Raw genomic sequence first — 26812 nt, 5'->3', positions numbered from 1 at the left:
TGTGCCTGTCTCCTTAAACCTGTGCCCTTCTGGCTCTTGGGAATTTTTCTCTGCCCCGCCTCCCCACCCCCACCCACCCCCACCAACACCACCACCAGAGGCCCAGGGGAAAAGTCCCCAGTCCAGGTCCACACTGCCCATGCTTGCACTGAGCTCAGAGATGTTTCCGTATCTTCGCAGTCCTTTCAGCTCCGTTTCGTTCCCGTATTAACCGCGGGCAATAGGCCAAGTGCTAGGCAGGCGCTGGTTCGGGGCGGCGAAGGAGGAGGCTGGACAGAGCTGGAAGAGGACAGGCAGCGCACGGTGCACCTGGATGCGGTGCCCTGCGCGGGCGGGGCGTCCACGTTCCGAACCGTGAGGACGCACCGCGGGCCCCGAAGCCCCTCCAGCCGGGAAAGTTAGGGCAGAAACCCCGATCCGGCTCGACTTCCTGCCCGGGAGGCTCCGCGGCCGCGGGCGCTGGACCCGCGCCAGGGAGGCGTCGCTCCCGCCGCGTCGGAGCCGCTTCCTGAGCGCGGGCTGTGCGGGCGCCGGGACGGCGCACCTGGGCTGGCCTGGGCGACATGGAGGACGGCGTGCTCAAAGAGGGCTTCCTCGTGAAGCGGGTGAGTGCGCGCCCGGGGCCCGGGGGACCTTGCGTCTCACCGGAGCGGGGCGCACGCGCGCCCTAGCCCGGGCGTGCCCGGAGTGGAGTCCGGCAGCGTGGGGACGGCGGGGCAGGGGAGGGAGGAGGACAGTGAATGGACTTCAGGGAAAGCTTCAGCTGGCAGAGCGGGGGCCACTCACGGGCACCCGGTGAGAGCCCCGCCTGGTGGGTGCGGTGTGGGCACAGAAGCCTGACTTAAAGTAACTTACTGAGCCGTGGTGAATATTTAAATATATTTTGTGAAAGTAGCATAGACAGGCGCCATGGTTTGCAACCAGTGAGAAGGGAGGAATGCACTTACCGTGCCTGGCGGGCCAGGGAGGCTGGCTGCCGTAACTCCCAGTAGTACGGCCTTGCCCCTTTCACCCAGTGGGAAACAAAGCCCGGAGAGGGTCTGTGGCTTGCTCAGGGTCACAGAGGAGGTGGGTGATGGGGCCAGAGTCAGCCCCCCTCGGGTCGTCCCCCAGACCCTTCCTGTCTGCCCAGTGCTGTGCACAGTGGGTTTCGTGATCACTGTGTTACAGGTGAGGACACACAGAGGGTGAGAATGCTGGTGGCTGGTGGAGAGCTGGTCCTGGCCCTGTTCTGACCCTCCATGCCTAGCTCTTCCCCATCACCACTGCAAGCAAGCGGCAGTCCAGACAAAAGCAGGATGCCTGGGATCAAGAAATTGAATGAGAGCAGCTTCAAGGGGAAGTTTGGTATTTTCCAGTTATGTTTGATGTTCCTACTGAGGTTAGCATGAGCGTCTATGCTAACGTGCAGCAGTGTGCACAGGTAGCGAAGGCTGGGGACGAGCCTCAGGACTCTTCCACTGCTTTCCAGTTCTGTGTGTGTGTGTGTGTCTGTGTTGGGGGAGGATAATGACAGATGAAGGGGCTTTCCTTTCCGTGACTTCCCCTGGTGGCCAGATCAGCCCCACTGGCCCCTGAAAGCTCAAATCATTGAGCCTTCTGTTCCCTCTGTAACGTGTCTGTATTTTGTTATACGTTATTTGATGCAGGAGGGAGGGTGGATTATTTGCTCAAAACTGCACACAAGGAGAGTGGGAGGCTGCAGCCGATCAAGGGTCACACTGGACATACACAGTCCACAATTCCACACCCAGTTTGTGGCTACAATGGTAGGCGGGTCCTTTTATGCAGCTTGTGAGGGGACAGACAGTGTGTGAGGTGGGCAGAGGGGTTTTGGGTGGACTCTTGGTAGCTGGCCCTGCTAGGGGCCTAGGAAAGAATGGAGTCAATACAAAGGACAGACCCCACCCTCCTCAGATGGGGCCTTGGGGGCCTCCTCCTGTTCCCAGGGAATACATACATGATCCCCCCACCACCACCACCTTGCAGTGTCAGAGGGCTGGAGCTACAGGGCCCCCCGGGGATATCCCCGGGAAAGTACAGGATTACCCACCAGATGGCCTGGGCAGGGAATCCAGGGTGCAGCAAAGTGAGCAGAATCAACGGGTCTGGCCTGGAGGACGCAGAGGACTTGGCTGAGATGCCCAAAACTCCGTTCCCTCCTCTGAGGCAAGCAGAAGCCACGCCCCTCACTGCAGGTGAGGGAGTGGCCCCAATGCCCAGGTTGTGGTCTCCGCCTACTGAGCCCTTCAGTTCTGACTTTTTCTCCTCCACCCCAGTTTCCCTTCCTCCCGGGTGACTGCCTGAAAAGTTACAGGTCTGCGGCAGTGGGTCGCGCAGATTTAGGAGGGTTTAGAGCTCGAAGGTGGGGCCGGCCCCCACCCCACGCTGGAAGGCAGACAGCAGAATAGTGGTCACCGGGCAGGGCAAAGCTGCAGACGGGCAGGCAGGGGCACGATGGGCTTGGCTCTGAATTCCGCCCAGACAAGAAAGCAGCAAAACTCCAGACGAAATGCAGGGCCTGGCTGTTAGGAGAGTGGGGGAGGAGGAGGCATGGATCAGCTGCGGGCAGGACCGCCTTTCTGGTAAGAAGAGGCAGAATGGGGCAGGCATTTGGGCTAGTGGCTAAGCCAACTGTTAGGATGCCTGCATTTCACTTTGGAGTGCCTGGGTTTGATACCCAGCTTCAGCTCGCTCGCTCGCTCGCTCCTTCCTTCCTTCTTCCTTCCTAAGATTTATTTATTTATTTATTTGAAAGACAGTGTTAAAGAGACAGAGAGATTTTCCATCTGCTGGTTCACTCCCCAAATGGCCACAATGACTGGAGCTGGGCTGATCCGAAGCCAGGAGCCAGAAGTCTCTTCCAAGTCTCCCACATGGGTGCAGGGGCCCAAGACTTGGGCCATCTTCTGCTGCTTTCCCAGGTGCATTAGCAGGGTGCTGGATTGGCAGTGGAGCAGCTGGGACTTGAACCGGCACCCATATTGGAAACTTTACCCGGTACACCACAGCACCAGCTCCCAGCTTCAGCTCCTGACTCCAGCTTCCTGCTAATTCAGTCTCTGGGAGGCAGCGGTGATGGCTGAAATCACAGTGTTCCTGCCGCCCACATGGGAGGCCTGGATTGAGCTCCTGGCTCCTAGCGGTGGCTTCCTCCTTGAGGGCATTTGGGAAATGAATCAGCAAATGGAAGCTCTCTTGCCTGCACCTGCTCTCTCTCTCACTCTGTCCAGGCAGAAGCACTTGTAGGCCTTGCTCCGGGTTCCCAGCGTGAATGCCATAGCAGTATTCACACGTTTTAGCCTGGGAATTTCATCCGTAGGGCTCTATTCCAAGGAAACACCATACAAGCTTTCTGAATACTGCTTTTTTTTTTTTAAAGATATTATTTATTTATTTGAGAGGTAGAGTTACAGACAGTGAGAGGGAGAGACAGAGAGAAAGGTCTTCCTTCCGTTGGTTCACTCCCCAAATGGCTGCCACGGCCGGAGCTGCACCGATCCAAAGCCAGGGAGCCAGGAGCTTCATTCCAGGTCTCCTATGTGGGTGCAGGGGCCCAAGGACTTGGACCATCTTGTACTGCTTTCCTGGGCCACAGTAGAGAGCTGGATTGGAAGAGGAGCAGCTGGGACTAGAACCGGTGCCCATATGGGATGCCGGCACTGCAGGCGGAGGATTAACCTACTGCTCCACGGTGCCGGCCCCTGAATACCGTGTTATTTATGCATGGAAAAAACTGGAAAATACCTATATGTCCTCCCAAATAAAAAAATGATTAGATAGGTTATGGTTATGTGGGTGTTAAAATGTTTATAGTAGTAGAATGCACAGATTCAAATGATAAAAGGTATGAAGAAAGAAAAAAAATATGCATACAAGAGGAAAGGAGTTCTGGAGGTTACAAGTCCAAAATCAAGGTGTTGGCAGGGCTCCCCACCCCTTAGGGCTGGAACCCTCACTGCAGCCACGCCAGGCGCCATATTGTTATACAAGGGGTTCAAAAATGTTCCTAGAAAGTGCAATTAAAAGGTATATATTTTGGTGGAAAAAAATTATGAAATGCATGCATATGAGGGACTTAAAAACGTTCATGGGGAATGTGTATTATGAAAAAACTAGGCCGGCGCTGCGGCTCGCTAGGCTAATCCTCTGCCTGTGGCTCCGGCACCCCAAGTTCTAGTCCCGGTTGGGGCGCCGGATTCTATCCCGGTTGCTCCTCTTCCAGGCCAGCTCTCTGCTGTGGCCCGGGAAGGCAGTGGAGGATGGCCCAAGTGCTTGGGCCCTGCACCCACATGGGAGATCGGGAGGAAGCACCTGACTCCTGGCTTTGGATCGGTGCAGCTCCGGCCGTGGCAGCCATTTGGGGAGTGAACCAACGGAAGGAAGACCTTTCTCTCTGTCTCTCTCTCTCACTGTCTATAACTCTCTCTGTCTCTCTGAAAAAAAAAAACAAACAAACAAACAAAAAAAAAAACACAAAAAACAAACCTATATGTGCATTTCAAAATTTTTTGCCCCCAAATAAACATCTTTAATTTGTTTTCCAGGAACTTTTGGAAATTCTCCTATATTTAGACTGTTTTCCTGTTCTGCTGCCCTTGCCACAGCGCCAGTTTCCCCATTGTCAATCATGCATTATTGCTCTGTGAGCAGGGTGGCAGAAGCTTGGTCACGTGTCTGTCCCCTAAGTGCCAGGGATTCTGGGAAATTAAATTTTTTGTCTAGGACTTCACAACAGCTCCGTGTGTGTTTTGTTTCTGCTCGACATCTCTTGGCTACGTTTTGCCCCCTTGCACATCCAGCCCCCTTCCACCTTTCCCTGTAGTAGTAGTGTGCTAGAACTGTCCCAAGAAACCACAGACTGGGGTGACTTCAACAACAGAGATTCATTTCCCGTAGTCTGGAGGCTACAGGTCCAAGGTGGTTTCTTCTGCGGTCCCTCTCTCCGGCTTGCAGATGGCTTTCCTCTGGGCCCAGGCCTCCCTGGTGGCTCTTGCTTGTCCAATTGCCTGTCTTTATTAGGACACCAGTCAGGTCAGATCGGGGCCCTCCCTGTTGGGCCATCTTAATCACCTCTGGATGGGCCCTGTCTCTAACTATGGTCACAGCCACGTTCTGAGGTCCTGGGGTTAGGGCTTCAACATAAGAATTTTGGAGGCAACAGAACTCATCTCATAACACCTTTGGTGTTTTTTGTTTTTGTTTGAGAAAGACATAGAGAAAGACAGAGAGCTCCCATTTGTTTGGTTCAACCCTGAATAGCCCCAGTGGCTGGGACTGGGCCACGCTGAAGTCAGGAGCTGGGAAATCAATTGGGGTCTCCCACGTGGGTGGCAGGGAGCTGACTACTTGAGCCATTACCCCTGCCTCTTGGGGTCTGCACTGGTAGGAAGCTGGAGCCAGGACTTTGAACTGTGATGGGGGATGAGGCCTCTTAGCTGCTAGACTGAGCATCTGCTTACGTACCTGTGCTTGCGTACCTGTGCTTGCTTACGTACCTGTGCTTGCGTACCTGTGCTTGCTTACGTACCTGTGCTTACGTACCTGTGCTTGCGTACCTGTGCTTACGTACCTGTGCTTTCAGTTGAAGAGATTTTGCACTTTCCTCCTCTGCACCGCACACCAGCCCTCAGACCATCAGTTTGGGTTGCATTCTCTTCTCCCTACAGCGGCCACAGCCTGGTCCCCCAGCCCTTACTGCCTTGAGTTCTGCAGCACCCAGATGCCCCAGGCCAGCTCCGCTCTGCTACCTGGGTTTGGATGGGGGTGGGGAGCTGAGGCTGGGCTACAGAACCCCAGGACTGAGGGCTAAGACCCTGGTTTTGTAAAAAAAAAAAAAAAAAAAAAAAAAAAAAGACCCTTTTTTTGTTGTTGCTGTTTCTAGTTTTCCTGTGTCAGATAAAATTGTCACCCCTCAGGAGGCCACATGCATGTTCTAAGTAAGGAACAAAGTGAAGAGATAAAAACTGTCAAATTCAGGGGACACTATGAATACCACTAAGGCGTGTTAGTAAACTGTCGGATTAGCTCAGTTCTTTATTATTTATTTATTTTGACAGGCAGAGTGGACAGTGAGAGAGAGAGACAGAGAGAGAAAGGTCTTCCTTTGCCGTTGGTTCACCCTCCAATGGCCACCGCGGCTGGTGCACCGCGCTGATCCGATGGCAGGAGCCAGGTACTTATCCTGGTCTCCCATGGGGTGCAGGGCCCAAGCACTTGGGCCATCCTCCACTGCACTCCTGGGCCACAGCAGAGAGCTGGCCTGGAAGAGGAGCAACCGGGAAAGAATCCGGCGCCCCGACCGGGACTAGAACCCGGAGTGCCGGCGCCACTAGGCGGAGGATTAGCCTATTGAGCCGCGGTGCCGGCCTTATTTTTCTTTAAAAAATTAATTTTTTTTAGGGGAGAGAGAGAGTGTGAGCTTTCCCATCTTCTGGTTCACCCCCTCAAATGCCTGCAATGGCCAGGCTGAAGCCAGGGGTCAGGGACACAATCCAGGCCTCCCATGAGGATGGCAGAGACCCAGTTGCTTGAGCCATCACTGCTGCCTCCCAGTGTGTGCATTTGCAGGAAGCTGGATTCCAGAGCTGGAACTGGGCGTGGAGTCCAGGCTGTCTATTGTGGGACTTGGGCCTGTTAAACTGCTAGGCCAAACACCTGTTCCTGCTATAACTGTTATTTGGTTGCCATAGTAACTTCTATTTGGAGACAAATCAGTGCTCCTGAAGCATATTTGCACATAAATAACTTTCAGCTGGCAATTCCTTTTACAACTTCTCTTCCCTAACAGCTCTCAGTATGTGCTGAGCATGGGAAGAATCATATCAGTTGCACCATGAATGTGAGAACTGCAGGCGCCTTTGATATTAGTAAGTCCTAGGAAGGAAATGAATTAGCTCAGTGTCCTTGATTCAGATAAAGCACAACCATGTCAGAACCTAGCCTTGAAGGATCCCTGCTTGGAAATATGCTGAGAATGCGCTCGCTTTCTTTCTTTTTTAAATTATTTTTTAAAAGATTTATTTTATTTATTTGAAAGGCAGAGTTACAGAGAGAGAGGGAGAGACAGAGAGAGGTCTTCCATCTGTTGGTTCACTCCCCAAATGGCTGCAACAGTCAAGGCTGGGCCAGACCGAAGCCAGGAGCCAGGAGCTTCTTCCCAGTCTCCCACATGGGTGCAGGGGCCCAAACACTTGGGCCATCCTCTGCTGCTTTCCCAGGCACACTAACAGGGAGCTGGATTGGAAGTGGAGCAGCTGGAACAGGAATCAATGCCCGTATGGGATGCCAGTGTCACAGGTGGCGGCTTTACCCGCTGTGCCACAATGCTGGCCCCAAGAATATGCTTTCATGAGTGCACACCAAAACCATTTCTTTCTTTCTGTTTTTAAAGATTTATTTTATTTGAAAGAGTTACAGAGAGATAGGGAGACACACACACACACACACATACACACACAGACCTTCCATCTGCTAGTTCACTCCCCAAATGGCCTCCATGGCTGGGGTTGGACCAGGCTGTAGCCAGGAGCCTGGAATGCCATCTGAGTGGATGGCAGCACGTAGGCCATCTTCTGCTGCTTTCCCAGCTACAGCAGGGAGCTGGACAGGAAGTGAAGCATTCGGGAGTCGAACCAGTGCCTATGTGGGATGTCAGGGCTTAATTCTCTGTGCCACAGTGCTGGTCCCAGACCTGCTTCTTTCTGATCACTCAGCTGACACGGTCCTATCCGCTGGTCTATACTGGAAACAGGCTCTCTGCCTTCACCTGCCTACCCTGTCAATTGGGGTTCTCCCAACTAAGAACTCCCAAAATTACTCTTCCTTTAATGCCTACCACAGTTGTGGCTTCAACATAGAAACTGCCCACAGTCTGAGGGCCCCGCATTGTGGAACAGCTGGTTAAGTTGCTGTCTGCAATGCTGGCATCCTGTATGAGCCGCTATTGAAGTCTGCTCCACTTCTGATCCAACTTCCTGATGATGCAACAGGAGAAGCAGTGGAAGATGGTTCAGGTGCTTGGCTTGCTGCACCCACATGGGAGACCGGTTGGAGTTCTGTAACTGTCTTTCAAATAAATAATTTTTTAAAAAATAGAAACTGTGACTGGCGCTGTGACGTAGTGGGTAAAGCCACTGCCTGCAGTGCCGGCATCCCATATGGGTGCTGGTTTGAGTCCCAGGTGCTCCACCTCCGATCTAGCTCTCTGCTGTGGCTGAGAAAGCAGTAGAAGATGGCCCAACTTCTTGGGCCCCTGTACCCACATGGGAGACCCAGAAGAAGCTCCTGGATCCTGGCTTTGGATTGGCACAGCTCCAGCCATTGCAGCCAATTGGGGAGTGAACCAGCAGATGGAAGATCTTACTTTCTCTCTGTCTCTGCCTCTCTGTAACTCTGCCTTTCAAATAAATAAATAAGTATATAAATAAATAAATAAAAATAGAAAGTAAAACCCGAAAAGAAAAAAGTCTGGGAGGGATGCCAAATGCTAACAATGACTATCTCTTGTCACTGGGATTATAGCTGAGTGATTTTTTTCCTCTTCTTTATTTTTTTTAACACTTAGCATGCATACTTTTTTTTTTTTTAAGATTTACTTATTTATTTGAAAGTCAGAGTTACACAGAGAGAGGAGAGGCAGAGAGAGAGAGAGAGAGAGAGAGAGAGAGGTCTTCCATCCGCTGGTTCACTCCCCAGTTGACTGCAACAACTGGAGCTGCCCCAATCCAAAGCCAGGAGCCAGGAGCTTCTTCCAGGTCTCCCACGTGAGTGCAGGGGCCCAATGACTTTGGCTGTTTTCTACGGCTTTCCCAGGCCATAGCAGAGAGCTGGATTGGAAGCGGAGCAGCCGGGACTGGAACTGGCACCCATGTGGGATGCCGGCACTGCAGGTGGTGGCTTTTACCCACTACACCACAGTGCAGGGCCCCTCCTCTTCACAGTTTCTTTCAAGGTTTTTAAGCAGGAAAAAGGCCAAATGGGAGTTAGAAGGTCAATGCCAAAGGTCTTTGCTTCAGACCAAAGGTCCAAACAAAGATGCTGTTCTCCCCATCATTGCCGGAAAGTACTTTCCGCGTGGTTCCCCGTGTGTGGGGACAGCTGCCTCCACGTGACACCCTGCCCTTGGCCACCTCGCCTCAGGGTTTTTCTGTCTGATTCTAGGGTCACATCGTCCACAACTGGAAGGCTCGATGGTTCATCCTTCGGCAGAACACGCTGCTGTACTACAAGCTGGAGGGGGGTCGGAGAGTGACCCCTCCCAAGGGCCGGATCCTCCTGGACGGCTGCACCATCACCTGCCCCTGCCTGGACTATGAGAACCGCCCTGTACGTGAGCCCCTGCTGCCGAGCTCCTCCCTGCCCTACACACCTCTGGCTTCTCTGGGGAAGGAAGGGTGGGTAACAGGAAGAGCTAAGAGTTATCCCTGGAGCCTGGGATTCAGATCCTGGCGTCCCAACGTGCCGGGTCTGTGACACTGAGCAAATAGTTGAACCTCTCTGTGCCTTCGTTTATTAGCTGGAAAATGGGATGATATCACGCATGGTTGTGATGAAGATCATCAAGGCAATGCACTGTGAAAACACTTGCAGGCTAGGAAGCAGGCACAACACCCATGTGGGTTGTTACCGCTGTCTTGGGGTTCATTGTGATGGATAAATAGTCTGCAGTTGCAGCGAAAATTCTATTCCTGAAGAGGAGGAAGAAGCCATCCTAATCTGTTTGGGTTAGGTATGGCTCCAGGAGTAGAGATTGGGGCACAGATTGAAAGAGGAGAGACGCAGAAGTTTGGGGAAGGTGGTATGTCTTGAGTAAAAGTTAGGAGAGGGGCCAGTGCATTAAGCCGCGACTGCAATGTAGGTATCTCCAAAGGGTGCCTGTTCAAATCCCAGCTGCTCCACCTCTGATCCAGCTCCATGCTAATATGCCTGGGAAAGCAGCGGAGGATGGTCCAAGTGCTTTGGTCCCTGCACCCACATGGGAGACCTGGAAGAAGCTCCTGGCTCCTGGGTCCAGCCTGGCACAGCCCTGGCCATTGCGGCCATTTGGGGGGTGAACCAGCAGATGGACGATCTCTCTTTCTCACTATCTCTGTAACTCTGACTTTCAAATAAATAAAATTAAGTTAAATTTTAAAAAAAGAAGACTGTGCACGGAGAGAGATTGCAGTGGATTCTGGGGAGAAGGGCTGCCCTGTAGCCATAGGAGAGAAAGTGGAGCTGGGAGATTAGCTGGGGCAAGCGGAGGTAATGTGGAGCCACTGAAGGTCATGAGAGAGCTTGGATGGACTGACGAAAACCCTCTCGGAAAAGACTGTGTGTGATCCTGTGTCTGGCCGGGGGGCTGCCCGCCCAGCCCGTGCAGGAAGTTAGGGGGTGTGGCACACCAAGCCTCCCTGGACAGCCTGACTGCTGGCAGGTGGCAGGAGCCCCAAGTACATTTCCTCTGCCCCCGACCCTTGAAGGGTCTTGTAATTGACAAACAGCTCTTGCGTGTGGCCCAGGCCTATTAGGACCACCTGGAAAGCTACGGTAGCCTATGTGACCTTCAAGCTGGTTGGAGAAACACGCTGGCACCAAGATTGGCTTTATCCTATAGAATCAGTGTTGCCCTGAATTAGCCACGCCCCCTCTGCCTGCTGTTTGAAAGCTTGAGACTGATTGTTAATAAACAAACGCCGTCACCCCACCATCCCGGCAGTGCATGGGCCTCGCAGGACGAGCCCACAAAGCTCAGTGCTCTGGTGTCCATAAAGTTTTGGTGTCTCATGTGTTAAAGGCCACACCTTTTTATTTATTTATTTATTTGAGAGGTAGAATTACAGACAGAGAGAGGGAGAGATCTTCCATCTGCTGGTTCACTCCCCAAATTGCTGCAATGGCCGGAGCTGGGGCAGTCAGAAGCCAGGAACTTCTTCGGGGTCTTCTTTGTGGGTGCAGGGGCTCAAGCACTTGGGCCATCTTCCACTGCTTTCTTAAGCCATTACTAGAGAGCTGGATCAGAAGGGGAGCAGCCAGGACACGAACCGGTGTTCATATGGGTGCGAGTGTTGCAGGCAGAGGCTTAGCACCAGCCCAAGTTCTTGTAGTCTTATGTAAGTGGTGAATGGATTAAGGGCATAAATGTAATCTAATTGTGGTGGCTGAAGGCTGGGCCTCTGGGAGGTGATTAGATTGAATTAGATCCTTAGGGTGGGACCCCCAGGATCAAATCATGGTGGCTTTAAAAGGGGAACCACACAGCCATAGACAGTGTGTGCCTCCTCTCTGCTTCCTGGCTTGCCATGTGAGATCCTTCCTTCATACTGAGCTAATGGAGCCTGCCCAGTCTGAACTGGGAGCCTCCAAACGATGAGCTGAAATGAGCCTTTTCCTTCATAAGTAATTCTGCATCGAGTGTTTAGTTATAGTGATGGAAGCTAATGCACTCAGTTACTAATGTGATTTCGAGGCCGTGAAGAACCGTTTTGTTCTTTCTCATCATGTTTTTCTTCTTGGAGTCTTCCATGCCTGCTGTGAACAGGAGAAAAAGAGACTGGAAGGAGTGAGATCAATCAAGGAACCTTCTAAGTAAAAAAAAAAAAAAAAAAAAGGTGGGGACAGCATTGTGGTATAGCACATAGCTGGTATAGCTGGTAAAGCCGTCACAGCATTGTGGTATAGCACATAGCTGGTATAGCTGGTAAAGCCGTCACCCACGATGCTAGCATTCCATATGGGCACCACTGATTCACTTCTGATCCAGCTACCTGCTAATGACCTGGGAAAAGCAGTAGAGGATGGCTGAATTGCTTGGGCCCCTGCCACTCACATGGGAGACCTGGGTGAAGCTCCTGGCTTTGGCTTGGCCCAGCCCTGGCTATTGTGGCCATCTGGGAAGTGAACCAATAGATAGAAGATATCTCTTTTGCTCCCTCTCTATCTGTGTAACTCTGACTTTGAAATATATAAATAAAAATCTTTAAATCAAAATTAATGGGGCTGGGTGTTTGGTATAGTGGTTAAGTCACCACTTGGGATAACCACATCCTATATCAGAGTGCCTGGTTTGAGTCCCAGCTACTCCACTTACATCTTCTACTAACGTGCATACTGGGAGGCAGCAAATGATGGCTCAAGTAACTGGGCTGCTTCCACCGACACGGGAGACCTGAATTGAGTTCTAGACTACTGGTTTCAGCCTGGCTCAGCCCTGGCTGTTCTGGGCATTTGGGGAGTGAATCAAACTTGGGGGAATATCTCTCTGTCTCTCTGCCTTTCAAATAAAATGAAAATAAATAAATAAATTTTTTTTTTGACAGGCAGAGTGGACAGTGAGAGAGAGACAGAGAGAAAGGTCTTCCTTTGCCGTTGGTTCACCCTCCAATGGCCGCCGCGGCCGGCGTGCTGCAGCTGGCGCACCCCACTGATCCGAAGCCAGGATCCAGGTACTTATCCTGGTCTCCCATGGGGTGCAGGGCCCAAGCACCTGGGCCATCCTCCACTGCACTCCCTGGCCACAGCAGAGAGCTGGCCTGGAAGAGGGGCAACCGGGACAGAATCCGGCGCCCCGACTGGGACTAGAACCTGGTGTGCCGGCGCCGCAAGGCGGAGGATTAGCCTAGTGAGCCGCGGCGCCGGCTAATAATTAATTTTTAAAGGTTGAGAGAGAGAGAGAGAGAGAGAGAGAGAGAGAAAGATCTTCCATCTGCTGGTTTACTCCCCAAATGGCTGCAGTAGTCAGATCTGGGCCAGGCCAAATGCAGGAGTGAGGAATTCCATCCTGGTCTCCCACATGGGTGGCAAGGACCCGCGCCTTTTGGACCATTCTCTGCTGCCTTCCCAGGTGCATTAGCAGGGATCTGGATTGAAGTGGAGCAGCCATGATTTGAACCAGTCCTCTTGGTAGGATGTCAGCATCACATGCAGAGGCTTATCCCACTGCATAACAATGCCAGCTCCCCAAGTGAAGATTTATTTTTTTAATTAATTAATTAATTTGAAAGGCAGAGTTACAGAGAGGCAGAGGCAGAGAGAAAGATAGAGGTCTTCCATCCACTGATTCACTCTCCAGATGGCTGCAATGGCCGGAGCTATGCTGATCTGAACCCAGGAGCTAGGAGTTTCTTCTAGGTCTGGCACATGGTGCAGGGGCGCTAGGAATTGGGCTATCTTTTACTGCTTTCCCAGGCCATAGCAGAGAGCTGGATCAGAAGTGAAGCAGCCAGGACTTGAACTGATGCCCATATGGGATGCTGGCCCTGCAGGCAGCCCCTTTATCTGCCATGCCACAGCGCCGGACGTGAATATTTATTTAAAAAAATATTTATTGGGGCCAGCACCGTGGTGCAGGTTAATCCTCTGCCTGTGGTGCCGGCATCCCATATGGGTGCCGGTTCTAGTCCCAGCTGCTCCTCTTCCAATCCAGCTCTCTGCTATGGCCTGGGAAATCCGTAGAAGATGGCCCAAGTCCTTGGGCCCCTGCACCCGTGTGAGAGACCTGGAAGAAGCACCTGACTCCTGGCTTCCGATTGGTGTAGCTCCGGCTGTTGCGGCCATTTGGGGAGTGAACCAACAGAAGGAAGACCTTTCTCTCTGTCTCTCCCTCTCACTGTTTGTCTACCTCTCAAATAAATAAATAAAATCTTAAAAAATTTTCTAAAAAATATTTATTTACTCGAAAGGCAGAGAGAGAAAGAGAGAGCAGTCTTCTGTCCACTGGTTCACTCCCCAAATGTCCACAACGGCCAGAGCCGGGGCAATCCAAAGCCAGGAGCCAGGAGCTTCTTCTAGGTCTCCCATGTGGGTGCAAAGGCCCAAGCACTTGGGCCATCTTCTGCTGCTTTCCCAGGTGCGTTAGCAAGGAGCCGGATCAGAAGTGGAGCCCCCAGAACTGGCGACCTTATGGGATACGCGCTGCAGGCAATAGCTTCCTACTATGCCACGGTGGTGCCTCCCCCCGCCCCCAGCCAAGTGAAGCTTTAAAAACCACCTGCTGGGGTGTGGGCAAGGAACTGGGGCCACAGGCAGTCAGTGGGCCCCACCGTCTCGTAGGTTTGCAGTGGCCCTGTGGTATCTTCCGTGCAGCATTCTCTCACCGGCTCTGCCTCTGTTTCTTCCCACAGCTCCTCATTAAGCTGAAGACTCAGACGTCCACGGAGTACTTCCTGGAAGCGTGTTCTCGAGAGGAGAGGGACGCCTGGGCCTTTGAGATAACAGGGGCTATTCACGCAGGGCAGCCGGGGAAGGTGCAGCAACTGCACATACTGAAAAACTCGTTCAAGCTGCCGCCTCACATCAGCCTGCAGTGAGTGCCTCCCCCACCCCGCCACCCCTGCAACCGCCCGGCCTCGCTGCAGCCTCTCCTGTCTGTGGCTGGTGGGAGGAGGACCAGGCCCGGCTGGGGGCTGTGGCTGCCACTCAGGGCCCTCAGCTGTCCCTGTCTGGTTTTTATATATATATATATATATATATATATTTTTTTTTTTTTTCCTCTCTCTGCCTGGAAGTGGCCTTGGGTACCCACCCTGCTTCTGTGTAATCTCTTGGCTGCTGATGCTTTTTCTTCTTCTTTGTTTTTTTTTTTTTTATTTTTTTTTATTTTTTAAGATTATTTGAAAGGCAGAGTTACAGAGAGAGAGAGAGAGAGAGAGAGATCTTCTATCTGCTGGTTTACTCCCCAGATGGCCACAATGGTCAGACCAAGGCCAGGGGCCAGGAGCTCCATCTGGATCTCGCATGTGGGTGCAGAGGCCCAAGCAGTTGGAGCATCTTCTGCTGCTTCTCCAGGCACATTAGCAGGGAGCTGGATCAGAAGCGGAGCAGCCAGGACTCAAACCGGAGCCCATATGGGATGCCGGCACTGAAGGTGACGGCTTAACCTGCTGCACCACAAATGCTCTTGGTTTCTGTTAGTGAATGAGGTGCACACCTCGCTTCATTTTCAGCCAGGGAGATCAGAGCCACAGCACGGCTCCCCAGGAATCTCCACCTACCAAGTTGGTCTTGCTTGCTGCCTGGTGGCGAGAAGGGTGCATTCTGGGAGCAGCTGGCTGCTTGCTCAGTGGGGTTCCTCATTCACCCAGCAGGCAGTCACTGAGTGCCTTCTGCATGCCATGCACGGAGCCGGGTGCTCAGCAGATGCAAATACAGATAAGCAAAGTCTCATCCAGCCCGAGTACAGAAGCAAGAAATGAAAAAAGCGTCTTCCGGTGGTGGTAGTAATTGTCTTCCAGGGCAGAGGGAAAGCTGGTCTGTGGCGGAGGTGATTTGGTGAGGTAGGGACATGCAAAAGGAGTTCCCATCTTGGAAACTCTCTGGTTTGCAGGAGAAGCTGCTGACCTCCCAAGCAGCAGAACCGTTGTGCCCATCAACAGTGTGGCATCCGTGCAGTCCTGGGCTCCGAGACTCCAGCCCCGGCACCGAAATCTTGACTGTGCACCTTGCGTGCATAGGAGCTGCTACACTGTACTGAGTGCTGGGAGGAGCAGCAGAGGGTGGCTGAAGGGAGGACTCAGAGACGCGTGCCCTTGAGAAGTAGCCGGAGGGACGTGGACTTAATGCAGTCAATCAGTGAGAATCACCTGGCTGCTGTACGTTCCTGTTTAAGGTAAAACTCACAAGTCCTTGCTCTTACTCCCAAAGTAATACCTGTCTGGCACAGGAAGAACAGAACATTTAGAGGACCCAGGGGAAGGAAAGAAAGGTCTGCAAATCCTGCCTTTCAGATTCTGGAGTGTGACCTGGTGCTCCTTTGCTGGGGTGTCCCACGGTTTGGACCCGTGGCAGTGCCCGGCGGTGCTGATGCGAGTCCTCTCTCCTTTGCCTGCCTTCCCTGCAGTCACATCGTGGACAAGATGCGTGACAGCAGCAATGGGATCCGGTCAAGCCCCAACATGGAGCAAGGAAGCACCTACAAAAAGACCTTTCTAGGTGAGCCTGCCCCTCCCTGCGCAGGGGCTGGGCTGGGCAGTGGAAACCCGGGAGCTGATGATCGGGGCTCAGGCACATGTTTGACCGGCTCCTTTGGAAGCTGGCCAGAGTTGCCTGCTGGACAGTGGGCATGGCTACAGCTCTTACAGAGCTCCCCAGGGCTGCTCAGGGGGTCCAAGTCAGTGAGGTCACCACTTCCTGTGGCTGGTCTGTGGTCTCTCATCTGACGGGCGCTGCCCTTGCCTTGACGCAGGCTCCTCCTTGGTGGACTGGCTCATCTCCAGCAGCTTCGCCGCCAACCGTCTGGAGGCCGTGACCTTGGCCTCCATGCTCATGGAGGAGAACTTCCTCAGGCCAGTAGGTGTCCGGAGCACGGGAGCCATTCGCTCCGGGGATCTGGCGGACCAGTTTCTGGATGATTCCACGGCCCTGTACACTTTCGTGAGTTAGGGAGGGGGTTCCCCTGGCCACCAGGGCTGAGGGAAGGGAGAGGCAAAGGAGGGGGTGCAGGGGGCTTCACAGTCTTAGGGAGAGCTTCATCCCGGGCGTGCCCTGCAGCCTGGGCCGGAGTCTCTTTTCTAACAGCGCTTGCTCTTTCCTTTCCACTAGGCTGAGAGCTCCAAGAAGAAGATAAGCTCCAGGGAAGAACTCAGTCTCAGCACCGTGGAGTTAAGTGGCACGGTGGTAAAACAGGGCTACCTGGCCAAGCAGGTATGGCTGCCTTCGAGCAGGGAGGAGCAGGAGGGTTGGCAGACCCCGGGGTCAGGGGTCAGTGGCAGGAAGGAGCCAGAGAGAGGGAAGGCTGGTAATGCCGTAGCGCAATGCCCACCAGCAGAATCTGCGAAAGCGGGGCCCTGGGTCAGCCATGGGAAGCGAGGTGAAGAGCAGTGCACGCACACACGTGCTCACTCATTCACACGTGTGCATGGACCAGCTCCAGAAAAATGTACACACACAGAATCCTCACAACACTGAGAAAGAACTTCTACGCCATTGCCCATTCGCACTTACTTTTCTCAGAAAATATGGACGGCTGGCTGGCTTGATGTTTTGCACCTGCTGGCCTTCAGCCTCCTGGGGCTTCGTGGGGGCTCTGCCTTCCTTTGTGAGGCCCTAAACATCCCCTTGGAACACTCTCTGAACAAAAGCTAATAATTTTCCTCATCCAAGTCCATAGGGTGAAGATCAGATTCTTCAGGGTAAGCTCAGTGATGAAAAATTGGCCATGGCCACTGCTCCTAAATAGCTGTGGGACAGCAGTTGTGTTAAACTGGAAGCAAACCGTCTCCCAGTACCTGTGCGTACCTAAAGTTCTGTTCTGTGAACAAAGCCACGTCCCGGTACTGGAGGTGGAAGCGGTTTTGCCCACGTCCTGTGAATGTGCGTGTCTGTACAGTGGGCAGGTACCCGGCTCAGCACCACTTCCATTGTGGTTCTGAGCAAGCACTGTCGTTGTCACCTGTGTCTTGCATGTAAGGATCCCCAGCTGCTCTTAGATGATTTACCATCCATGGAGTTGCCTGTCTGGCCCACAGACTCTGCTTCTACTGGGCCTGACTTGGGTCCTCAGTGAGGGAAGGAGAGAGGCCCCTGGGAGAACATGGAGAGGCTCTGAGGGAGTTCCAGGCCAGGCCAGAGGGCTAAGGAAGATCTGTGATCTGGAGTGTGGGGCTAATGAAGTCTCTCTCTCTTTCACAGACACACACACACACACACACACTAATGTCTTCACATTTAGGGTTTTTAAAAATTATATATTTATTTTATTTATTTGAAAGGTGGGGGGGGATGAGAGAGGGAGAGAAAGAGAGAGAGAGAGAGAGAGAGATCTCCCATCCATTGGTTCATTCCCCAAATGTTGCAATGTCTGGGACTGGGCCAGGCTGAAGCCAGGAGCCTGGCTCCATGCAGGTCCTCATGTGGGTGGCAGGGCCCCAGGTAGTTGGGTTAACTTCTGCTGTTTCCCAGGTATATTAGCAGGGAGCTGGATCAGAAGCTCAGCAGCTGGGACTCAAAGCTGCACAGTCATGGGACAGCAATGTTGCAGGTGGCAGCTTAACCCGCTGCACCACAATGCTGGCCCCTCACTTAGGTTTTGTCATATAATGAATTATTTCTTGGTCTTTTGCAAATGCAGAACGTTCGAGGAGTTTTGTGCATATGTGTGCACGTGTGTACACATACATGCTGCTGCAGGTTGGTTTTTGAACTAAGCTACCCTTCAGGTGTCAGTGGGTTCAGGTTTGCCTGTGAGCGCCCAGTCCAGCTGCCACCCTGCCCTCCTTTATGGAGCGGTGTCTGGGTAACGTGTTCCGTTTCCCTCAGTGGTAACTCCCTTTGGCTCTGTCCGCTTGACTAATGTGACAGTGGTTTGTTATTTTTTTTTTTAAAGAGGACTATTTTATTAATACTGATTTAGCTTCTGGTTCTTTTAAACTAAAAACTGGGTGCCTGCATTGTGGCATAATGGGTTAAGCTGCCAACTGTGATGTCGGCATCCCAAATGGGTGCCAGTTTGAGTCCTGGCTGCTGCACTTCTGATCCAGCTCTCTGCTAACACACCTGGGAAAGCAGTGGAGGATGGCCCAAGTGCTTGGGCCCCTGCACCCATGTTGGAGACCTGGAAGAAGCTCCTGGCTCCTGGCTTGGGCTTGGCCCAAGCCCAGCCGTTGCAGGCATTTGGGGGATGAAACAGTGGATGGAAGACCTCTCTTTCTGTCTTTCCCTCTCTCTGCAACTCTGACTTTGAAAAATAAATAAATATGGGGCTGGCGCTGTGGCACAGTAGGTTAATCCCCCGCCTGCGGCTCCAGCATCCCATATGGGCAACAGTTCTAGTCCTGGCTGCTCCTCTTCCAATCCAACTCTCTGCTGTGGCATGGGAAAGCAGTACAAGATGGCCCAAGTCCTTGGGCCCCTGCACCCCCATGGGAGACCAGGAAGAAGCTCCTGGCTCCTGGCTTCGGATCGGCGCAGCTCTGGCTGTTGCGGCCATTGGGTAGTGAACCAACAGACGGAAGACCTTTCTGTCCCTCTCACTGTCTGTAACTCTACCTCTCAAATAAATAAATAAAAAACCTTAAAAATAAATATTTACACTAAAGGCTGTTTAAAAATGGACAGGTAACAATTGTCTGTATTGAAGGTGTTTTTGCTGAAGTGTCATGCGGCAGGGGCTGATGTCAGGGCAAGTCCGGGACCCATCGGTGCAATCCCAGGGTTTCCCGGAGAAGGCAGTTCCGCTGGCGCAGGCTGGCTTGGTGGGCTTTGGCATTAGCTGCGTGGAGGCAGGAAGGAGGGACATGGAGCTGTCTCTGATGAGCCCATTCTTTCCCTCAGGGGCACAAGCGGAAGAACTGGAAGGTGCGTCGCTTTGTCTTGAGGAAGGACCCCGCTTTCCTGCATTACTACGACCCTTCTAAGGTGCGTGCGGCAGCTCACCTGGCACCTGCCTTGTGACGTCTCCCAGCACAGCAGGCCGCCCGCCGGCCTTGATGCCTCTCCCAGCTTCCCCACCAAAGCTGCTGCCGTTCTAAGTCTGTCCCTTGCAGCGTTCTTGATCTTCCCTGATCAGCGAGAGCTTTCTTCCATGTCCACTCACTTCTTGTGGCAAGACAGCATCATTATTTTGAGAGAAAAATCCAATCTGTCTTGCTTATTCACTCCCCCAAATGCCTGCAGCCACTGGGACGGGGCCAGGTCCTAGGACACAATCCAGGTCTCCCAAGCAGGTGGCAGGAATCCAATTCCTTGCACTATCGCTGCTGCCTCCCGGAGTCTGCATCAGCAGGAAGCTGGAGTCAGAAGCCAGACCAGGGATCAAACCTGGGCACACAGATGCAGGACACAGGCATCTTACCTGGTGTCTTAACCACTAGGCTAAACGCCCCCTTTCAAGAAAGCATCTTTTAGTTTCCCTAGAGCCTGCTTTGATCAGACTCCCAACTGGCTCTTCCCAGCCTCTTCATCCTCTTCTATCTAAACATCCCATTAATTCTGTCTCCGTTAACCTGTAGTTCCCACCTACGTTTGGAGGAGTTTCTTTTACCATATAATTTTCGAGCTATAATTCACTAATCATCTTGTTTTTAAAAGAATTCACCAAGGGATTGCTCTTCTGAACTTGAGATAATAAGCGTGACTGCCTATTGAATTAATTCCGATCAAAAGAAGAGAACAATGGCCTTTTGTTGGGTTGTTCAGCCTCGTCTTGGTGAATGTATGATTCACTTTCCGAAATAGGGAGGAGTGGGCAGCTTTGGGAGGCCCTGCTGTAAGTTGAGAGCAGGTGGGGAGACCCCACCAGGACACAAGGAAGGACTGAGGGTCGGGGAGAGGCATGGCGGGAGGGCTGCCTGAGGGGTTAACCGCAAGGAATTCCAGAAAGCACCCTGGCAGTGTCTCGGGCTAGCTACAGGACAGAGTTGAAACCCCCCAGTGGTTAGTAAGGAAAAAAATACACAAATGGATGCAATGGACGGTTGCATTTTGCATTGCACTGTGTGCCCAGGCAACGTACTCCCCTTGTGCCCTGAGTCCACTGCCTGAGCGCAGGTGCCACCCTACAGGCATCCTGGGTCCTTGCTCCCTGGCTGTGCGCTCGCCCTGCATCCCGCCCTGGCTGCAAGCCCTCACCCCTCTAAGGATCTGTTTCTCAAGTCTCTTCCCTGAGGCTGCCCTGGAATTCTGCAGGCGAACCACAACCTTCCCTCCTTGGGCGTCTCACGTGTCAACATCTCTGGTGTTGTTATTTTTTTTTTTAATTTAATTTAATTTAATTTTTGACAGGCAGAGTGGACAATGAGAGAGAGAGACAGAGAGAAAGGTCTTCCTTTGCCGTTGGTTCACCCTCCAATGGCCGCTGCGGCCAGTGCACTGCAGCCGGCGCACTGCGCTGATCAGATGGCAGGAGCCAGGTACTTCTCCTGGTCTCCCATGGGGTGCAGGGCCCAAGCACTTGGGCCATCCTCCACTGCACTCCCTGGCCACAGCAGAGAGCTGGCCTGGAAGAGGGGCAACCGGGACAGAATCCGGCGCCCGGACCAGGACTAGAACCCGGTGTGCGGCGCCGCAAGGCGGAGGATTAGCCTAGTGAGCCGGGGTGCCGGCCTCTGGTGTTGTTATTTAACTGCTTTTTGTTTGCTGTTGTCTTATGAAGTTGATTATTGATTAATGGAGAGGATGCTGGGCCCGAGTCACTACTTGGTGTATGTAACTGCTCTGAGTAACCTGAGATACTGCAAACCACAGTTCTGTTTTGCCAGGCACGTATAGAGACTTGCGTAACAGTGTACAAGGTGCAGGAATGTCTGTTGGTTTTGCAGAAGTGACAACTATCACTCTGTGTCATTTCTGTTGGCTGGCAAGATGCACAAGAGGGTTAAGGAGGCTGGCACATGCTTCTGGCATAGTGCAGGTCAGAGGCTCTGAGACATCTCTGGACATGAAAAGCAGACCGGGTTTTTTAAAAATAAAACTTCTTTTTAACATTTACTTATTTATTTGAAAGGCAGATGCACACACACATAGAAAGAGAGATACCTTCCATCTGCTGGTTCACTCCCCAAATGCCTGTAACAGCCATGCTTGGGCCAGGCTGAAGCCAGGAGCCAGGAACTTAATCTGGGTCTCCCACATGGGGAGCAGGGACCCATACTTGAGCCTTGAGCCGTCAGCTGCTGTGTTCCAGGATGTGCATTAGTGGGAAGGTGGAACTGAACGTGCCGTGGGGGTTGGAACCCCGACAGTACTTCAGTATGGGATGCGGGCAGCCCACACGGTGTCTTACTGCTGCACCAAATGCCTGCGTGCCGACTGATTTTCAAGTCTGCTAGACTGCTAACAGCAGCACTGGTGGGCACTGTTGCTACTGGCTATGAAACAGAGGCTCAGACCTCCTTACTGGTGCATGGATCTTGGCCATGCAGTGTCCAAGTTCAGCTGCTTCTTCTATTACGACCTGCACTGACTTGAGCTGGCCTGATCAAGGAGAGCTGTAGGGACAGCAGCTCTTGCCTTTGGTACATCCACAATGTTTCTAATTAGGTTTCCTTTCCTCTGCAGGAAGAGAACAGGCCAGTGGGTGGATTTTCCCTGCGTGGCTCCCTCGTGTCTGCCCTGGAAGATAATGGCGTTCCCACTGGTAAGGTGCAACTTCGGCCCTGGCCTGGAGATCTGAGGGTCCTCTCTAAGCTCAGTAATGTCCACTCCTGCAAGACTAGGCTTTGGAAGCTGAGCAGGCCTTTCTCAGTGAGAGGATGGTGTGAGTGTTGAAGCCGATTTCAGAAGTTAGACAAAAGGGCATGGTGTGTTAAGCATACAAGCAAATACTCCTTGTTTTTAATGTAGTTTCCCCTCAGTTTGTGTGCTGATGGCCCATAAACTTCCACCTAAGAATAGTAGCGAAGTCCCACACAGTGCTGTAGGGTTAACAACACACTTTAGTACCCGTTAGCTCAATAATTTCCCTAGAGCTGGCTGTGTCAGCTTTCGGCACTATAACCAAGGGCCCGAGACAGACACATTTATGAAGAGTCTGGGAGGTTCAGAGCCCATACCCCATGGCACGGGCTCAGCAAGTGCTGCTCCCTGGCTGTGGGCCGTCATGGCAGATATGATGGCAGGAGCTTGTACGGAAGCAGAGAGCAACAACTCCGAAGGAGTCGTGCAAGAACTGCCTCATGCCCCTGAGGATCTAAGTGCCTCCCACTAGGTCCTGCCTCTTGTTTTTTTTTTGACAGGCAGAGTGGACAGTGAGAGAGAGAAACAGAGAGAAAGGTCTTCCTTTGCTGTTGGTTCACCCTCCAATGGCCGCTGCGGCTGGTGCGCTGCAGCCGGCGCACCGCGCTGATCAGATGGCAGGAGCCAGGTACTTATCCTGGTCTCCCATGGGGTGCAGGGCCCAAGCACTTGGGCCATCCTCCACTGCACTCCCTGGCCACAGCAGAGAGCTGGCCTGGAAGAGGGGCAACCGGGACAGAATCCGGCGCCCCGACCGGGACTAGAACCCGGTGTGCCGGCGCCACAAGGCGGAGGATTAGCCTAGTGAGCCGCGGCGCCGGCCTATTTTTTTTTTTTTTTTTTTTTAGGAAATGAAGATTTAAAAAAATTTCAAAGATCTATTTATTCATTTGAAAGGCAGAGCAAGAGAGAGAGAGGGGGAGAGACAAAGATCTTCTGTTCTCTGGTTTACTGCCGAAATGGCCACCAGCAGCCAGGTCTGGGCCAAGCCTAAGCCAGGAGCCCAGAATTCCACCCTGGTCTCCCAAATGCGTATAGGGGCACCAGCACTTGGGCCATCTTCTGGTGCATTCCTGGGCACATTAGCAGGGAGTTGGATTAGGAGTAGAGTAGCTTAGACTTGAACCAGCATTCTGATACGGGATGCTGGCATTTCAGGCTACGGCTTAACCCACTGCACACCAAAACACCAGCCCCTAGGTTCCGTCTCATAAAGGCTCTATGGTACCAGTACGACTACCCTGAACTAATCCTCTAACATGTAGACCCATGGGAGACAACCACACCTTATCTAAACCATAGCACCAGCTATAGCAGGAAGAGAATATTATCCCCATCTCATGGATATAGAAATTGAGGTTCAAAGAAGTCACACAATTTGAAGTCAAGCCCCAAAATTCTGTGCTTGCTTTTAACATTTTGATGGGAATGAATTTGTAGATTATGGTTAGCACAGAGGGCAGGCAAGAGGGTTTCTAGGAACAGACAGGCCAGGCCTGAATGCGAGGGAGGAAAGGGGAAGGCGTGCACCTGGGGGATGTTTCTAAGCTCACAGTTTGTATTTAAGAAATAGTTCCTTGTATTATTTCTGTTCCTGTCTCGGTTCAAGCTGAAAGCGGACAAGGCTATAAACCACTGATTTTTTTTTTCCTTTGCCCAGGGGTTAAAGGGAATGTCCAGGGAAACCTCTTCAAAGTGATTACTAAGGATGACACACACTATTACATCCAGGCCAGCAGCAAGGCTGAGCGCGCGGAGTGGATTGAAGCTATCAAAAAACTAACATGACAGCACCCGCGGAACAGGGTCAGCTTCCTCCCGGGAGATCCGGGTTTCCTGGAGAACGGGAGTGTGTGGGGACTTTCACTTTCGTACGTTTTGTACTGCTTTGGAGTGAGACTGCTGGAGTCCCTTGGATCTGACGGCAGTGGTGCTGCCTCCTTCCCCGTCTTCAGAATGTCTGCAGCGAGGAGAGGCGTGAACAGCCTGTCACCGTCAGCAGCTGGACTCCTGCCCAACCAACAGCCATTCCTTGGCTCCTTCTGTTGGACGCTAACACTGGCCGCGCCGTAACATTAGATCTAACTCTGGTCTCCCGCGGCTTTCTCTGAAATAGTGTCAACAGCTTAACTCCTTTAGGATGAATAAAGACTGAGATTTATTTTTGGCTATTAGAATTCCTGTACAGTCTTATAGTTTTCCAAGGTTTCCCAGTTCCTGACTCTGTTGTTCAAGTTGGTTACTGAACCATTTCAGGTGATGTCACTAAGACATACTTCATATCTTAACATTTTTAAAGTTTATTTCAAAGGCAGAGACAGAACGAGAGGTGTCCTCCATGGATTCACTCCCCAAATACCCACCAACAGTCGGAGCTGGGTTAGGCTGAAGCCAGGACCTGTGAACTCAATCCAGGTCTCCCACATTTGTGGCAGGGACTCAATTATTAGACTCTCTCTCTCTGCTTCTCCTCTCTGTGTAACTCTTTCAAATAAATAAATAAATCTTAAAAAAGCTATAAATGGCCCTAACAGCCAGGTGTGGGCCAGGCCAAAGCCAGTATCCAGGAACTCCAATCAGATCTCCCCACATGGGTGACAGGGACTCAAGTACTTCAGTCATCACCCACTGCCTTCTGAGGCACATTAGCAGGGAGCTGGACCGGAAGCGGAGCAGCTGGGACTCAAACCAGCAGTGCAGTGGGGAATGTCCGCTTGATCACCAGCAGCAGCTTCAACTGCTGTGCCACAGCGCTGGCCCCCTTCTTAGGGAGGGCGGCAGACTTTGAACATTCAGAGAATACTGCCTTGCTTTGGAAAATAGGCCTGTAGAAATATACACTGCAGATAAGAAGTCATAGACTTAGTTGGACATAACAGTCAAGCATACCAAAATAAATAAATAAGAGTAACATTACAGCTTTTCTATGAAACATGGGCCCTTACAAAGATGCACGGGAGCCTAGAGAAAGATGTGAATAGGAGAGAGTTAAGGCATGGGATGTTGGTTTTAAAATGAACGTTTAACTGACACAAATTCGTCCCAAGAAACTCTCCCAGCGGGCGGTTAATCTGAAGTAGTGAAAAGTCTGTATCATACAGCATTTTTAAAAGAAGTTTTATTACTTTCAAGTTTATACAGTAATCTGGCACAAGCTATTGCCAGCATTCTTGCCAAGTACAAGTGCTTGGACTTCTTTAATGAGGAGATAAAATATGTAATTTACATTTAAGGGGGAATGGATACTTCCAAAGTGCTTAAGTAAAGAATTTAACAGTTTAAACTGTTTCCTCTTAATCTTGCCTGGAATACCTGACCCAACTGATAAGGAATTCCAGGCAAATGGTTTATTCTTTAGGTCGTGAGACTGCCTTCTACAGCACCCATTTCCCATATGGCGGTTCACTGAGGTCTAGTGCTCCTGGAATTACTTTATTGCTTTTTGACTATCAGCAAGCGTTTATCTTACATTTGGTCCGATGGCTTCCTGCCTTCACTTGCGTAACTGCCTCACTCTATGGGAGATGTCAGGATCTCCCTGGGTTCCCAAGTAGACGACCATGAGTTTGAGGTAACCCAATGAACAAGTGGTGGCAAGGTATTGGCACTTGAAGGCATCTCTAACCATTTAGTTGTTCTTGATGTAAAACAGGCAGATCATGAATGGTTGAAATGTTCCTGCTTAGCATGTCTTTGTAGCTCCCACTAAGTGTCTGACCATTATCCACACCAGAATTGGTTTGTCTTGTTTTGCTAAAAACTTGATATGAAAATGATTTGGATGCTATTACCCTCTGGCCATTACAGATTTTCAATTTATGCAAAAATGAGACACACAGTATTGCTAATTTTCAGTTATGAGTTGACAACCACTTGAGTTCAATCACAGGCAGAGTAAGGGCATGAAACTGTTAAGATTTTAAATGAAAAGGCTCTGGTGGGAAACCCATTTGGGTAAGCTGTTCAACTGTCTTAATTCTGCTTGTTATTCAGAGTCAGGTATGTATCTTGTCCTCATGTATTTTGCATATAATTTTAGTTTGTTAACTTCTTCCTCATGGCATCAGTTAAATACTGGTCTTTTCTATGGCTAGGGTCATCAATTCACAAAAACTGTTGTGGAACTTAGCAAAAAGCCTATATAAAAATGACTTATCATGGAGGATACCAGTATTTTTCCAAAGTGCAAGTAAACAAAAAAGAAAACCTAATTCCCCTGGCTCACAGCAAAAGAGCACCTGTAATAACTTTGATGACATTCTTGATATTATATGCTTTATAAATTTTGACATCTCAAAAAAAAAAAACAAAAAAAAACAAAAAACAAAAAAACAAACCATGAACATTGCATGCTAATTCTGAGTACATTCAGTCTAAATACTCCCAATGTAGCAAACTGGGAGCAGTTTTCATTACCTCTTGGAAACTGGCCATTTGAAGTTAAACTTCTGGATTTAAGAAGCTGGTACAGGTTGCTGCCACATTATAGGGATTAAGCTTCCTAACTGGCACAAACTCTAACACATCTTTCACTTCTGTTTTCCAGTCCCTTTAGTATTACGTCTAACCATGGACTGATCATAGTGGTTTACATTTAATCTTCTAAGCATTTCAAGCTACTCCTAGGGCTAATAAAATTAAGTATGACTGGCACCTTAAGAAT

General features: G+C 51.3%; 1 protein-coding gene across 1 annotated transcript; it reads left to right on the top strand.

The window, feature by feature from the left end:
• Positions 1-429: 429 nt before the first annotated feature.
• On the top strand, positions 430-24326 carry PLEK2 (pleckstrin 2). Its single transcript, XM_002719514.5, has 9 exons — positions 430-605; positions 9163-9327; positions 14103-14284; positions 15818-15909; positions 16163-16350; positions 16519-16620; positions 19249-19332; positions 21973-22051; positions 23810-24326. The coding sequence occupies exons 1-9, from the start codon at positions 564-566 to the stop codon at positions 23935-23937; spliced, it is 1062 nt and encodes a 353-aa protein (XP_002719560.2). The 5' UTR covers positions 430-563; the 3' UTR covers positions 23938-24326.
• Positions 24327-26812: the final 2486 nt, after the last annotated feature.

The sequence above is a fragment of the Oryctolagus cuniculus genome, chromosome 20 (genome assembly GCF_964237555.1).
Source record: "Oryctolagus cuniculus chromosome 20, mOryCun1.1, whole genome shotgun sequence".
In the NCBI taxonomy this organism is placed as follows: Eukaryota; Metazoa; Chordata; class Mammalia; order Lagomorpha; family Leporidae; genus Oryctolagus; species Oryctolagus cuniculus.
This window is presented reverse-complemented; position numbering and strand designations above follow the sequence as displayed.